The sequence below is a fragment of the Pleurodeles waltl genome, chromosome 2_2, assembly GCF_031143425.1.
Source record: "Pleurodeles waltl isolate 20211129_DDA chromosome 2_2, aPleWal1.hap1.20221129, whole genome shotgun sequence".
NCBI lineage: Eukaryota > Metazoa > Chordata > Amphibia > Caudata > Salamandridae > Pleurodeles > Pleurodeles waltl.
This window is the reverse complement of record NC_090439.1, coordinates 222,400,451-222,416,936: the sequence shown is the minus strand read 5'-3', so window position 1 is coordinate 222,416,936 and position 16,486 is coordinate 222,400,451. Positions and strand designations below refer to the sequence as shown.

The window sequence follows — 16,486 nt, the reverse complement described above, 5'->3', positions numbered from 1 at the left end:
CTAGAGGCATCACAGTAGACGTTTACCATATGCTTCAGCTCCAGTAGTGAGCTTTCCGGGTGCTGAATAAAGAGCAAAATGTTGGCTGCGTATAAGGACACTGTCTTCTATCCCATTTAGCCAGTGAAACCCCCCAATCTGTGCATCCCTCCTAATCCATTCAGCCAAGTGGTCAATAAATAGCTGGCAAGAGAAGAGGAGAGGCAGTCCTGATATTCTTTGGAAGGCCTACATAATCCTTCTTTTAAACGTCTGCTAATTCAAACAAGCTCAGCCAGCCCTTCTATTTTTACAATTGCTCGCTGATGGAATGATTTTTAATGTTTTTTTAAAGCCACTATGAGATCAAGGCACTCTTTGAGAGTTTGATGGCCATTTTTTCAAATTTGTTTGGCCGAGCGATCATGCTTTTTTATAGTTGCTGTTTTTAACTGATTGCACGTTTTTATGTATAGTATCTTTGTATATTATGTGATGTTTTTATTATTTTTACGTTAACCGAATTAAGTTGCTATTGAATTGATTGCTACATGGGGAACAGAGATAACAGAACCACTTACTGTGACCTGTGCCTTTGGGCTATCGTAAATGTTTGCAACATAAGTGAGATATCGAGGCCTATAATAATGTTTTAGAGCACTTGGGTGAGAAAGGGCCAAAGGACCGCTTTAAAAGCTATCAGGGCTATCGGCAAGTAGGTATGGGGGTCGGCCACCATAGCTAACACCACCTGGACACTAGGCAGGCAGTGCCTAGTGCTCCTTCCCGGCAGAAAACCTGTTTGTCTTCAGACACCAATGTATGTATTACTCAATCCAGCCTAGGAGGTCAGAATTTTGGCAAGGTGTTTCGATTTAGCATAGAGTAAAGATATGGTGGCTTATTAAGTTTAAGAATGATGGTTTTCATTGTGCATCGCAGGTCTTACAGAAGGGAGCCAGATCGTCTGATATATTCATAGATGTTTAATGGATGCAGCACCAATAACAGAGTCTATTTTTATTGTTCTTTTGGGAAAACTTTGAGACCAGGGTTTCTAACTGAGTGTGTGTCTGTTACGGGCCACTGAATTTCCTCCAAAGTGAGTGGTGAGTCAAGCTCAAAGAGACGAATTGTACAACTATAATTAACTTTCCATTTGCTGGGTGGAGGGTCAGTGACCTTCTGTCTTTTGGCATTATAGATTGAGGGAATAATTCTGTCCCCAAGTAGCCAGTACACCACCTTAGCTGCCTTGTTGGCTAGCTCGTAAATTTGGTATTAGGAGATTGTCTACTCTATTTTAGCTGCGGTCATTAGTTTGTGCTTCAGCTCTAGATGGAGCCTGCACTCCACCTCGGTGCAATGGCTTTGTAGACGTCTTTCAAGCCAAAGGATTTGGTCCTCGAAATCGGCTATGTTTCGCTCTCTATTCTTTCCTTTACCTTGGATGTAGGAGAATGTTTTTCCTGAATCATTGCATTTAAATCCTCCCTTAGGTGAAAGGGGATAACACGGAGGAGATGTTTAGTCTAAACAAGTGAGAAATAGCCTCTCAGAGGAAGTCTGTGAATGTGTCGTCTTCTAGCCAGCACGTGTCCAGGCACGAAATGCCCCTAGGGACTCATTGTGGATGGGTGACCAGACGCTTAATTGAGCATGTTATCAAATAATCCTCTGGGTAATATGTGGGTGCCCTGTTCGTAACTGAGGTTGGGAGAAGAATCGATTAGAGCAGAGTAATGTGTGTGCTGCTTCTCTTAAGGGTGCCATTTATGCCAAGCACCACTCAATCCCAATGAGGTTGCCCATTTCAAGATGGCTGTTGATCTGCCCGATGGGAAGGGGGTATCTGTTTCAAGAGCCTTGTTTATAATGGTGTTAAAGTGCCCTCCAACGATGGTCATCCCCTGCAGTGCATGAAGTACGATTACGGAGACCATCTCAAGTGTGTTATTGACCAGGGTAGGAGGAGTTTATATACTGCACATCTTTTATGACATCCCCTCTAATGTCCCCTCTGTTGGCTCAAATATGCTGAAGTTGCCTGTTTGGACCCTGGAGGCCTCTAAGGGGAGCAATCTGTGCAGTAGGATCACTACTCTCATGAACCTCTAGTAAATCCAGCCCGATATACCTTTTTTATACCTGTGCCTCACCAAGAAGCCACACTTGGTGCCAAGGAGAAGCTTTATCTGCAGCAGGACATTTGGAGCATGCCTTTGAGCATGCAGCCTGACAGTTCCTTGCTTCAACTTGTCTAAGACCCCATTAACATTCCATGTCACAGCTTTATAATATCTCTGGGTGATTCCTATAGATGGGGTCTCTAGTTCGCAGTGGTTTGCACCCTGTCCAAGTTGGCCCCCTCACTTTAGTCAGGGTAAGGGAGTCACATAGCTAATATAACCTGTGCTCATCCCCATGGTAGCTTGGTTCAAGCAGTTAGGCTTATCACAGAGGCAATGTGTAATGTATTTGCACACACACACACACACACACACACATGCACGCACGCACAAACACACACACACTAACACAGTTAAAACACCACAAAAGTACTCCACACTAGTTTAGAAATAAATGCCAATATTTGAGTAGAACAAGACAAAAACAGCAAAAATTCAACATTCACAAGTCAAGATATTACTTTTTAGAAGTTTAAACAAGTCTTAATCCATAGGAATCAAGGGATGTATCTCTTTAGCGCTAAGTACCTGGGCTGCATCAAAAACAAAGAAGATGCAGGCCACAGGGGAGGTGAGGCATTGAAAAAGCAAAGTAATGTGTCTGTTCCTTACTGCGCAGGGGAGGTGATGCATTGATTCTTTCCTCGCAGGTGAGATGATGCGTCAGTTCCTTATTGGCTGGGGAGGTGATGCGTCAATCCATTCCTCGCAGGAAAGGCGATGCATTGATTTCCGGACACATGGCCTCAGTTCCTTACTGTGGTGCAGGGTCGATGAAAATTGGCACCTCAGGGATGATGCGTGGAAAATCCAAATGCAGCTGCAAGACAGGTGCTGTGTCGATTCTCCCACTGTGGGTCAGGCGCTGTGTTGATTCCTCAGCCGGGAGGCAGGCGCATCATCGATTCTTCTGGTGCGGCATGTTGATGCGTGGATTTAATCCTTCAAATCACCAGCTTGCACTTCCAAGGGCCCAGGGATTGGAGTTGGCAGCACTTGGCAAGTCAGAACTCTCTGCAGAAGAGACCAGGCACTGGCAGATTAAGGTGGTCATTACAACCCTGGCGGACGGTGTTAAAGCTGCGGAAATACCGCAAACAGGCCGGCGGACAAAAAAAGGGAATTATGACCCTGGCGGAAACCGCCAACAAGGACAGCCACTTTAACACACCCCCGCCACGGCGGTGCAAACAAGTAGCGCAGCGGTCACCGCCAACAGACAGGCGGAAGACAATGTACCGCCCACAGTATTACAACCCGACAATCCGCCACCTTTTCCGCGGCGGATTCTCCGTGGATAAAAACACATCAGAAACAGCTTTTGCTATGGGAAAACGCTCACCTGAACACATCCCACGAGGAACGAGGACTCCATGGAGCCGGAACTCCCAATACTCCCTGCCCTTGTGTTTCTGCTCCTCTACGACCAACAGCTACGTAGGCGCCGAAGACAACGTGAGTACTGCACCTATGACACGGGGAGGGGGAGGCAAAAGTTAGGGGGACACCCACCAAACACCCCCCCCACCCTCACATATTACAACATACACACCAATGCATTCACAAAAATCACAGTAACAACCCACAATCCCCCCGTAAGAATGAAAAGACAATGCGAAATTCGGTCAAACATTGTAATGTGGCAATATACATGTCATACAAAAATATACAGATTTATATTTGAAAATCTGTCATAATTTTATACAATACGAGAAGTAGTGCAGATATGTACATAACAATGTCCGTGCACCAACAGTCCAAAAATGCATGGGCGAGACCCACAAAGGATACCTGACCACAATCGGAGAGAACACTGCCGGGGCATCAGATAGAAATACTACAGGCACCTCAGGGGGAAGGGAAGGGGGGGCACCTCAACCGGATGACTGCAAAGCCAGATCCACGACGGGGCTCCATGCCCATTGATGTATCCTGGGGAGTGCAAAGCTACAGTCTCTCAAGTCTCACAAGTGGGTGGGTTGCCCACTGTACCATCCTGGGGAGTGCAAAGCCACAGTCTCTCAAGTCTTCACAGTGGGTGGTTTGCCCACTGTACCATCCTCGGGAGTGCAAAGCCACAGTCTCTCAAGTCTTCACAGTGGGTGGCTTGCCCACTGTACCATCCTGGGGAGTGCAAAGCCACAGTCTCTCAAGTCTCTACAGTGGGTGGCTTGCCCACTGTACCATCCTGGGGAGTGCACAGCCACAGTCTCTCAAGTCTCTACAGTGGGTGGCTTGCCCACTGTGCCATCCTGGGGAGTGCAAAGCCACAGTCTCTCAAGTAGATGCAGGTCTCTACTGGTACTGGGGGGGACTGGTGCCCAGACTGGATGAGTCTCCCCGTGAAAGTTCCTGTCCTGTCACTGTCCCAGCTGCACATGGGATAAGGATGCCTGATGTGGCGGTCCATTCATTCCTACCCGGTGTTTGCCCTGTTCAGCGGTGCTTTGCCATGGCGGTGTTTGCCCTGTTCAGCGGTGCTTTGCCATGGCGGTGTTTGCCCTGTTCAGCGGTGCTTTGCCATGGCGGTCTTTGCCCTGTTCAGCGGTGCTTTGCCATGGCGGTCTTTGCCCTGTTCAGCGGTGCTTTGACATGGCGGTTCCGGACTGTTCAGCGGTGCTTTGCCATGGCCGTCTTTGCCCTGTTCAGCGGTGCTTTGCCATGGCGGTCTTTGCCCTGTTCAGCGGTGCTTTGCCATGGCGGTCTTTGCCCTGTTCAGCGTTGCTTTGACATGGCGGATCCGGACTGTTCAGCGGTGCTTTGCCATGGCGGTCTTTGCCCTGTTCAGCGGTGCTTTGACATGGCGGTTCCGGACTGTTCAGCGGTGCTTTGCCATGGCGGTCTTTGCCCTGTTCAGCGGTGCTTTGCCATGGCGGTCTTTGCCCTGTTCAGCGGTGCTTTGACATGGCGGTTCTGATACGGGCATTGGTGTGTGGCATGACGTTCTCTACACTGGGCATTGGTGTGTGGCATGACGTTCTCTACACTGGGCCTTGGTGTGTGGCATGACGTTCCATCATTGCCCAGTGAGGCTGTGGCAGCCGGGTCCCTCCAGGGCACTGACTCTGGCGGTGGTCTCCTGACCAGTGACGATACTTGGGCCCTCCTGGGCTGTGACTCAGGCGGTGGTCTGCTGACCAGTGACGATACTTGGGCCCTCCTGGGCAATGACTTTGGCGGTGGTCTCCTGACCAGTGGCGATACCTGTGCCCTCCTGGGCTGTGACTCTGGCGGTGGTCTCTGGACTAGTGACGATACTTGGGCCCTCCTGGGCTGTGACTCCGGCGGTGGTCTCTGGACCAGTTACGATACTTGGGCCCTCCTGGGCTGTGACTCTGGCGGTGGTCCAGATGTGACCCTGGCGGTGGTCTCTGGACCAGTGACAATACTTGGGCCCTCCTGGGCTGTGACTCTGGCGGTGGTCTCTGGACCAGAGACGATACTTGGCCCCTCCTGGGCTGTGACTCTGGCGGTGGTCTCTGGACCAGTGACGATACTTGTGCCCTCCTGGGCTGTGACTCTGGTGGTGGTCTCTGGACCAGTGACGACGGTGCTGGCGGTTGTGTCTCGACCGCCGGAAATGATGGCGCACTTCTCCGCCGTGACACTCAGAACAGGCTGGGCAGACTTCCTCTGGCCCTTCCCCACCTTTGGTGGAGTCACAGCTGACTCTCCAATCCCCTTGGAACCCATGTCAGTTGTTTTCCCACCAGGAGTCTTAACACGGTCCCGTCGTCCACTCTCCAATTTTAGAGCCTTTACAGGGGGTGGGCTGCCAGTGCCTTGGCTCCGGGTCATACTGCCTGCCCTGGTGACCGGTGCACTCCACAAACCTTGAACAGGCACCACTGGTATTGTAGGCTTTTTGGCTGAGGTGCTACGACGGGACTGATGAATTGGAGGGGGTGGGGTGGGGGCAAAAAGGTCAACTTTACAGAGGGACAGTTTCTGACGAACACTGGGATGGGTAGCTGGAGGGGGTCTGGGAGTGGAGGTGGTTGTCGGAGGTGTCACTTTAGCTGTTTTGGGTGCAGGTGCAGGTACTGGAGGCTGTCGTGAGGTGGATGGATGTTGGGTGAGTGATTGCCGGCGTTTGTGTACTTTGGGAGGGGGCGTCACAGACACACTGGGAGAGGACACAGGGGACGTGTAAATGGCAGTGGAGGTGGTGAGTGCAGGTGAGCGGCTTGTGGTGCTGGGTGTCCTTGTGTGATTCATGGTGCCTGTAGATGTGGTGCATGCAGGTGTGTGTGTAGACGAGACTGGGAGGGAGGAGGGGGACACAGTGGAGACAGTGGATGTTGCTGTGTCTGTACTTGGGTGGGGCTTGCGTGAGTGCCTGTGGGTTGTGTGGTGCCTATGTTTGCTTGAGCTACTTGTGTGTGTTGACTTGTGTGCATGCTGGTCTGTAGGTGTGCTTGGGATGGGCTGGGGTACAGGAGATTGGGTCTGGGTGGAGGAGGTTGGAGGGGGGAGGCTGGACACAGGGACAATGGCTGCCATCAGTGCTGAGGCCAGAGATTGCAGGGTTCGCTGAAGGACAGCCTGACCAGAATGAATGCCCTCCAGGAATGCATTACCGTGTTGCAACTCTCGTTCTACACCCTGGATGGCATTCACAATGGTAGACTGCCCAACAGTGAGTAACCTGAGGAGGTCAATGGCCTCCTCACTGAGGGCAGCAGGGGTGACTGGGGCAGGGCCTGAGGTGCCTGGGGCGAAGGTGATGCCCACCCTCCTGGGTGAGCGGGCACGGGGCGAACGCTGAGGGGCTGCTGGGAGGGCGGGGCTGGTAGGGGAGGTGGCGGCTGTACCTGTAGAGGTGGGGGGCACAGATGGTGCCGCTACCACAAGGGAGCCCCCATCGGTGAACGAGTCCGTGTCTCTGCTTGGTGATCCGGTGGTCGACTTGAAGCTCTCCTCGCCCTTCGTCCCACTGGTGCATTCAGAGTCCGTGGAGTGGCCCTCCATGGCCATGTGGGATGCAGCTCCCTCGTGCTCCTGTGCCACTGTACCTCCGCCTGTTGATGCTGATGTACAAAAGGACAGGGAGAGCAGAAAAAGGGGGGGAGACAGAAGAAAGAGAGTTTTAGTGCATGGATTACCGCTACCGTTGGCGGACAAGACAGACGCAGCAGCCCCCTGCATTACGCCGTGCTCCTGCCCTCTGCACATGCAATTTCTGGGATATGGCCTACATGGCAATGGTGGACATCTGCGCACATGTATGCCACAGGGACAACTGTACCTCGACTTGGCACTCTGCTGAGGTGGGGTAGAGTGCCACATGGCCTAAATTACGGTCCTTGCCTACCTAACTTGCCCTGGCCTAGGGACACCCACAGCCCACCTCCCCCACCCAGACACCTCCACTGCACGCAATGTCAGCAGAATGAGGTTGTACTCACCCCCTTGTGTCTGCTGTGATGCCCTCAAGCGCCCATCCAGCTCCCGATATGCCACCGCCAGGATCCGGAACATCAGGGGGGTCATGGTGCGACGGGCACCCCTCCCAGGTTGGGAGGCCATCCCCAGCTGAGCCTCCGCTGTCTTCTTGCTGCAGCAGCGAATGTCCTCCCATCTCTTATGGCAGTGGGTGCCCCGTCTCTGGTGGCCCCCCAGGTTCCGGACCTCCTTGGCGATGGCACGCCAAATGTCCCTCTTCTGGTGGGCGCTGACCTACATGACATGCACAAGGAAAGAGGAACAGTCATTACCAACTGCACCGTCGTCGTGAGTGGCCCCCTCCCTACTCTGGCCATGTGGCCCATTCATTCCCATGCATTGTTGTTCTATGAACTCTGCCCCCTTCCCTCTTCCAACCAGCCCTCTCCACCCAGGCCTAGCCCATACAACGTGCTCCCTGTGTATTAACCTGTTGGTCTGGAGGACCGTAGAGTAGCGTGTACTGGGGGAGGACCCCGTCTACCAGTTTCTCCAACTCCTGTGCAGTGAAGGCAGGGGCCCTTTCCCCAGACGCAGCAGCCATCGTCGCTTCCAGACCGAGGTCACAGCAGCACTTGCAGTGCAGGTCCTCTCCTGTCGAAGGTCAGGTATCTATTGATTGAACAGATAGAAAATGGCGGTGACGTCCGCGGCGGTGACGCCCGCGGCGGTGCGCATCATCACCGCCGGTGCACCTGTTCATTGGCTCCTGGGACCCATAGGGTCCAATGTTAACCAATGCAGCATTGCGCCGCGGTCTACGACCGCCTACTGCAACGCCAGCGCAGTTACCCCACAATCCCATTGTCCCAGTTTAGAGGTCAGGCAGCCGCCATTTCAGGGGCCCACATGGCTTCATTTACTACTGCGTCACACATAGCTAGGCCTACACTCAACACACATACAGGAAGGGTTTTGTGAGTGGTGTAGTGTTGTGTGTAACTGTGGGTACATACCTGGAGGAATAATGACTGGTTCTTCGCTGTTGTCCTTCGTAGGCACCGTCAGCTGGGATATATGAGAAGATGGCGGAATCCTCCGGTGTACTGACCGCTGGTGGACCTGTTGACAATGGAAGAGAGACATGTCATTGTCACCTACCGGTTTGACCGTGCCACAATCCAGGAACTATGTACCCAGTTTGAGCCAGACCTGATGTCACCAATCCGCCATCCGACTGGAATCACCCCCTGATGTGCAGGTGCTGTCACTGCTCCATTTCCTTGCAAGTGGGTCTTTTCAGACAACTGTGGCCATGGCATCAGGGATGTCCCAGCCTATGTTTTCCAACGTGTTGTCCAGAGTGTTGTCTGCCCTGCTGAAACACGTAAGGAGATACATCATTTCCCCTCAGGTGGAGGATTTGCCTACAGTGAAAGGTGACTTCTATGCCCTTGGACATATCCCCAACGTCATAAGTGCCATTGATGGGACCCATGTAGCTCTGCCCCCCCCTGCTCTGCAAGCTCATTCCAAGCCCTTGGAGAACATTTGGAAGCAGGATGTAGAAAGCCACGTCCAGTCCTTTCACTCAGAGGACAGACACAGCAAGCAGCAGGCCAGCACAACAAAGCAACAGGGAGAGTGGCAGTCCCTCCTACAACATCCAGCTCTTCTTCCTGGCAGAATGTCCATAGTCCAGAAGGATTCTAACTATGTGGTGTCAGAGGTCCAGTACTTATACCAATTTCTGTCTTTAAAGCTGGCAAACTTCAAAGAGAGGTCTTTGTAGAGCACAAGATCCCGCCTTTCCCTGCCGTCAGACATACTCCAGGGGATTCGAGACTGCTTTGTGTGGGGACAGGCACAGCCCTATTCAGGTTCAGGTGTCAGCTCCTCCACCCCTCACCTAACACATGCACACTGCCATTGCAGATTGTGTGTTGGTGGGGAGAAAAAGGCAATGTCCACATGGCATCCCCCTCAGGGTGCCATGCAAACAAAACACTGCCTGCGGCATAGGTAAGTCACCCCTCTACCAGGCCTTAAAGCCCTGAGGCAGGGGTGCAGTATGCCACAGGTGAGGGCATAGCTGCATGAGCAAAATGCTCCTACAGTGTCTAAGTCCATTCTTAGACATTGTAAGTACAGTGTGGCCATATTAAGTTTATGGTCTGGGATTTTGTCAAAACAAACTCCAGAGTTCCATAACGGATACCTTGAATACTGGGATGCTTGGTATCAAATTTCTCAGAATAATAAACCCACACTGATGCCACTGTTGGATTTATTAAAAAAGGCACACCTAGGGCATCTTAGAGATGCCCCCTGTATTTTACCCAATCCTGTAGTGTAGGACTGACTGGTCTGTGCCAGCCTGCCACTAGCAGACGAGTTTCTGACCCCTTGGGGTGAGAGCCTTTGTGCTCCCTGAGGCCAGAAATAAACCCTGCTCTGGTTGGAGGTGCTTCACACCTCCCCACTGCTTGAACTGAAACACCTAGCGGTGAACTTCAAAGGCTCCGTGTTACAATGCCCCAGGGCACTCCAGCTAGTGGAGATTCCCAGCCTCACTTTTGGCAGCAAGTCCAGAGGGATAATTAGGAAAAACAAGGAGGAGTCACCACCTCAGCCAGGACCACCCCCAAGGTGTCTAGAGCTGAAGTGACCCCCTCCTTGCAGAATCCTCCATCTTTGTTTGGAGGAGAGGGACCAATAGGGATAGGAATGTGTTCCCCCTCCCCAAAGGGAGTGAGCATAATGAAGGTGTAGCCATTATCAGTGACAGTAGCCATTGGCTACTGCCCTCTAACCCATAAAAGCGCCCCTAGATCCTGTATTTATGGGCTCCCTGAACCAAGCTAGTAAGATTCCTGACCACCTCACAAGAAGAAGAAGGAATGCTTAGTGGAAACCCGAGCAGAGAAGACAAGGGGACAACAACTGACTTGGCTCCAGCCCTACTGGCCTGTCTCCTGCTTCAAAGAACCTGCAGAAGAAAAGCAACGCGTCCTACAGGTCCAGCGACCTCTGAAAAACCTCCAGAGGACTGCCTGCATCACAGAAGATCAAGAACTCCTGTGGACAGCGGTCCCGTCCAAAGAAGAACAGAAGAAGCCTCTCCTGATGGACTCCCAACTCACTCCAGAAGCGTGAGTCCCAACCACTCTGCACCCGATGCCCATAGCCTGAGTACAGGTGGCCCAGCTGACCAGAGAGGAACCCCAGTCGACGGCGACCAAGAGCACACCCTGGGTTGACCTCTCCACCCCTTTACGATGACTCCTGCAGAGGGTATCCCGAGGACCCCCCTGACCACGACTGCCCTGGATGAAGATAACTGATGCCAAAGGACCCACTGCACCCGCAGCCCTCAGGCCTTGGAGAAATCGACACCCGGTGCAGCAACGATCAACTGGCGGCCCTCTTCCCTGTCTCACTGGTGGTGTCCACAAGACACCCCCCTGGACCTCGCCTGCAGCACCTGAGTGAACCTCCCGGGCCCCTCATAGGGTTTTATTGGTAACCTGACACCCTGCACCCGGCTGTCCCAGTGCTGCTGAGGGTGTGGGATTGGTGTCTACTGGGGTCCCCTCCAGTGCTCCTCTAATCTCCCTGGTCTGCCGTCTGAGCCGCGGGTACTTACCTGCTGGTAGACCGAATTCCGAGTACCCTCTGTCTCCATAGGGGCCCACGTTAATTTGGCTCTCTTTGACCTCTGCACCCAACCAGGCCCTTGTTGCTGGTGGTGGGTGTTTGGGGTTGACTTCAACCCAAACGGTGGACTACATATAACCCATAGACTGGAACTGTAAGTCGTGTACTTACCTTTAAAACTATACTTTATTTTCTTCCCCCCGGGAACTGTTCTGAAAATGCAGTGTCCACTTTTAAAATAGATATTGTCTGTTTTCTTTAACACTGTTTACGTGACTAAAGTGAAACAAAGTTACATTGATGTCTATGCTAAGTACTTGCCTGCAACAGTACGTACTTCTGAACTGAGTTTTGTGGTTCTAGTAATAAAGTAACAAAAATATATTTTTCTATATAAAATCCTATTGGTCTGAAGTTAAGACATTGAGTGTGTTTCTTATATTGCTTGTGTATGTACAATAAATGCTGAAAACTACCCTCTGATAAGCCTAACTGCTCGACCACACTACCACAAATAGAGCATTAGTAGTATCTATTATTGCTTCTGTCAAGCCTCTTGGGGAACCCCTGGACTCTATGCACACTATATTTCATTTTGATATAGTATATACAGAGCCAGCTTCCTACACATTGTGATGTAGTGTTCTTTAAACAAGTGCATCTTTCCTAAATTAGAGCAGCTTTGGAACTGTCCTTATGGATGGATGCAGTGATGTTGTTCTCGGTACTAGGTGTGTAGATAAAAAAGGTCTGCTGCCTTCTTTTCATTTTACACTTCTTAATGTGCAGTTTGATGGTGTCTTGGCTCCCTGAGAATGCTTACTGTTGGCTTTGTGGTTTGTAACTCAGAGTTGCTTGCATTCTTTTTGCTGGCGTGATTTGATCTTGGCTGGGCAGCTTCAGTTTGTCCCTCCTGTGAGGATCTCTTGTTTATTATATCCTTCTGAGTGCTCATTTTCTGTAAGCACACAACAAAAAAGAACTGCACGTGCATATATCAGAATTAGAAAGGTACAAAAGAAGCACATTTTTTGTAATTTCGAAGTGTGGTGGAAACATATTTGAATACGAACAAAGCACATCAGAACAATAGGTGATGATATTTCTACACCTTATCATTTGTGCGCAGTAAAACTGTATGCTGATGCAAAAGTAATGGTCATTTCCACTGAAAATGTGTTGTCTGTAATGGCGGTGAGCTACCACTCCATACATTCTCCACACTATGCCACTCTAATCTAAGACACTGCACTCTACAACACTGTACTCCACTCTATGCCCTTCCACTTTACGCCACATCACTCCATTGTACGACACTCCACTTCACACCCCTCCACTACAAGACACTCTATGACCCGCCACTCAATTCCAAGGCACTCTACTCTACCCCACTCACTCCACGCATACGCAGCTCCACTCAACGCCCCTCCACTCACCCCACTCCACTCTAGTTTACCATAATTTACCCCACTCCACTCTGATCTGTCCAACATGACTGACATCTACCCCAATCTATCACACTCACTTTCACTCCAATCTACCCCCACTCCAGTTTACCCCAGTCCACTCCAGTCTACCCCACTCCATTCCAGTCTACCCACTCTACTCTACTCCTGTCTGACCCCAGTTCAATTTAACCAACACCACCCTACTCATCCACCCCACTATACAGCTATCTACCTCACTCCACTCCAATCTACCCCACTCTTCTCCAATCTGCCCCACTCCACCCTAACCCAATCTAGTACATGCCACTCCTCTCATCCCCAATCTACCCCACTCCGCTTTACTGAAATATAGCCCACTTTAGTCTACCACGCTATACTCAAATCTACCCCACTGCTCTCCAATTTAACACACTCTACCCCACCCAACTCCACACCAATCTACCCAACCTCAATTTACCCCAATCTACTCTACTCCAGTCTGCCTCACTCCACCCCCACTCTACCCCACCAATATCCAATCTACCCCACACCTCTCTATCCCCTCCACTCTACCCTACTCCAATGTAACCCACCCCAGTCTACCCAACCCCAGTTTACCCCAATATACCCAACTCCAATCTACTTCACTCCACCCCACTTCATTCCACCCACCACTTCCCAATCTATCCCACTCCACTCTACCCCACTCCAATCTTCCTCACTCCAAACTACCAGCCTCCAATACCAATCTACCCTTACTCCAATGTACCCCACTCCAGTCTGCCTCACTCCAATCTAAGCCACTCCAATCTACTCCACTCCACTCCAATCTATCCCACCCCAAACGACCACACTCCAATCTATCCTACTCTAATCTACTCCCTGCACTCAAATCTACCCCAGTCTACCCCACTCCATTCCAGTTTGCACTACTACCCCAGTCTACCCCACTCCAGTCAAATCTACTCCACTTTACCCTAATTTGTCCCACTCCACTCCACTCCACTTCAAGATACCCCACTCCACTCCAATCTTTCCTACTCCACTCCAGTCTATCGCAGCCCACCCCTTCTCTTCCCAGTCTACCCCACTCTACTCCAGCCCACCCCAATATACCCTAATGCACTATACGGCAATTTACCCCATTCCTATTTACCCATTCAGTCTACTGCAATCTATCCCCACTCCACTCCAATCTACACCATCCCACTCTAATGTAAACTACCACTCCACCACAATCTACCACAATTTAGTCTACCTCACTTTGGTCTACCGTGCCACTCTTCTCCCACTCTACTCCACTTCAATCTACCTCAATCTGATCTCCCTCACTCCACCCATTCCCACCCACTCTACCCCTATCTACCCCACTCTACTCTACCCCAAACTAACACACTCCACCTGCCCCAATCTGCCCTACACCACTTCAATCAAAACTAACCCACTCAACCCCAATCTACCCCACTCCACTCCAGTCTAACCCACTCCAATCCACCCCAGTTCACTCTATCCCACTCCACTCCACCCTAATCTACCCTACTCCAATATACCCCAATTTACTCCACTTCAATCTACCCCACTCCAGACTAGCTCACCCCACACCACTGCCCCATTCCAATCTATACCACTCCACTCTAATCTGACCCCACTCCAAACTACCCCACTCCAATCCAGCCCATTCCAAATTACCCCACTCCATTCTGTCCCACTCCAATCTACCCCACTCAACTCCAATCTACCCCAGTCTATTCCAGCTTACCCTGCTCCATTCCAATTTACCCTACTTTGATCCACACTATCTACCCCATTCCAATCTACCCTACTCCACCCTAATCTACCCCCACATTAGTCTATTCCACTCCATTCCAGTCTATACCAGTCCACCCCACTCTTCCCCAGTGTACCCCACTACACTCTAATCTACCCCAATATACCCCATTGCACTCTACCGCAATCTATCCCATTCCTGTCTACCCCATTCCAGTTTACCACAATCCACGTCAATCTACCACACTCCACTCCAGTCTAACCCGCCCCACCCCATTATACTCCAATCTACTCCATCCGACTCACCCAGTCTACCACAATCCACCCTAAGCTACCTAGTTCAGTCTATCCCACTCCAGTCTACCATGCCAGTCTATCCCATTCCCCCTTTCCAATCCATCCCACTCCAATCTGCCCCACTCCAATCTACCCCACTCTACTCCACTACAGTTTACCGTACTGCAGTCTACCTCACTCTACCCTAATCTACCTCACTCCTCTCTAACTCACTCCCTCTATTCCACTCCTCTCTAATCCAATTTACCCGATTCCAGTCTACGCCAGTCTACCTCACTCCAATCTACCACACCTCGGTCTACCCCACCCCACTCCATGTCACTAATGTTTAGCCATGCCGAACAGCAGCCATATTGGTGTACAACATCGCTAAAACACATTGCCTAACCATAGGTGAGACCTACTATATTTGTCAATGCTTGTTTCTCTTTACTTCATGGCTCCTTTAAAATGGCGATTCAATAGCCTTCATGAAAAATGGAGTTTAGGTCTTCAACATTGCTGGTAAGTAACTTATTTGACTTCAGGGCCGGCCTAAGCACATATTATGCAGTCAAGTGCTTGTGATAGCTTGAGTTATCCCCGTTTATTACTGATCTGCATTATCATGCATGCTTGTTTCCTTCATTGCTATATTTCTTTTTAATGAAACCTTAACGATAGTCAAATTGGTTCTGACCTTACGTTTTCTCCCCAGGGATCGTCAGAATGGAATGGTGCAACCCAGAAACTTCATGGACGCTTTATGTCCACCACTTTCTTGACGCGCTGTTTTCAATCACTCACTGCACAAGGATGGTACATTGAACACAGCGATATTGCTTCATTACCGGCAGAAAACAATATCATCTGACTGGAAACACATAGCGTTTCAGTGACATTTTAGAGCCAAGTTTGTAATTAAAAATCTACTTTCAGTTTTTGTATTTATAGCAATATTAAAGAGATATTTGGAAAATCTTTTCTGCACAACCTTAATTGTCATCCTGATTTTCATGTATTCTAGCCTGCCTGACATCAGAGGTCTTAGAAATTAGTTGGGCTTTCAGCAGTGCTTAATTTGTCATAGAATGAGTCCTGAAGGTCTGCTGAGAAGCCCACGGCCGGTGCTTTTAAATGTCAGCACGCTGAATACCAAGGCTGGGAGTCTAAAATCCACCTCATGCCTCTTTTAATCACTGAAAGACACTTGCTTCACCTTTATCTCACTTTTGCAGGTTCCTCCATCTTTCTCTGCCTCCACGATTTTTGTATTTCCCTCTCATGCTAGTGGACAATATCTGGTGGAGAAAAATCAACACCAGTTACCAATAATAAGGGCCCGTGGCCCCCACTGACAAGCACCGGCTCAATTTAAGCACTGATGTTCCATCTGTGGAGTTGTTGGAATGTTGGAATTTTCTATGTACCCGTACTTCAAAAACGGTGTGTTCAATCGATCTCTATTATCAACATTTTGCATCTGACTCCGTGTCACGCCAGTACCGACGATTACTTCATCCAGCAGCTCAGTCTTAAAACAGCGACACCAAGTAAATTGTCATCTCCCCTGCTTGGTTGCTGTTTCTGATGTTCTGTGCTACGGCATACCGACCTTAGTTTGTGTTTTTTTTTTTTTACTAAGTTACCGGACCCAAATAATCATTTGCATGCCTTATGATCCTATCTGAAACACGCCTTTGATGTTGTGTTGGGGAGAGACTTAGGCCCATATTTATGCTCCCTGTGTGCCGGATTAGCGTCATTTTTTTTTACGCTAATCTGGCGCAAACTTAACACCATATT

At 50.2% G+C, this 16,486-nt stretch overlaps 1 protein-coding gene across 1 annotated transcript in view; it reads left to right on the top strand.

The window, feature by feature from the left end:
* ROPN1L (rhophilin associated tail protein 1 like) overlaps positions 1-15,664 on the top strand; it is a 229,071-nt gene extending 213,407 nt beyond the window's left edge. Inside the window, exon 5 of the mRNA XM_069218876.1 lies at positions 15,399-15,664. Within this exon, the coding sequence (XP_069074977.1) occupies positions 15,399-15,465 (67 nt within the window). The 3' untranslated portion in view covers positions 15,466-15,664. The remainder of the gene's footprint in view (positions 1-15,398) is intronic.
* Positions 15,665-16,486: the final 822 nt, after the last annotated feature.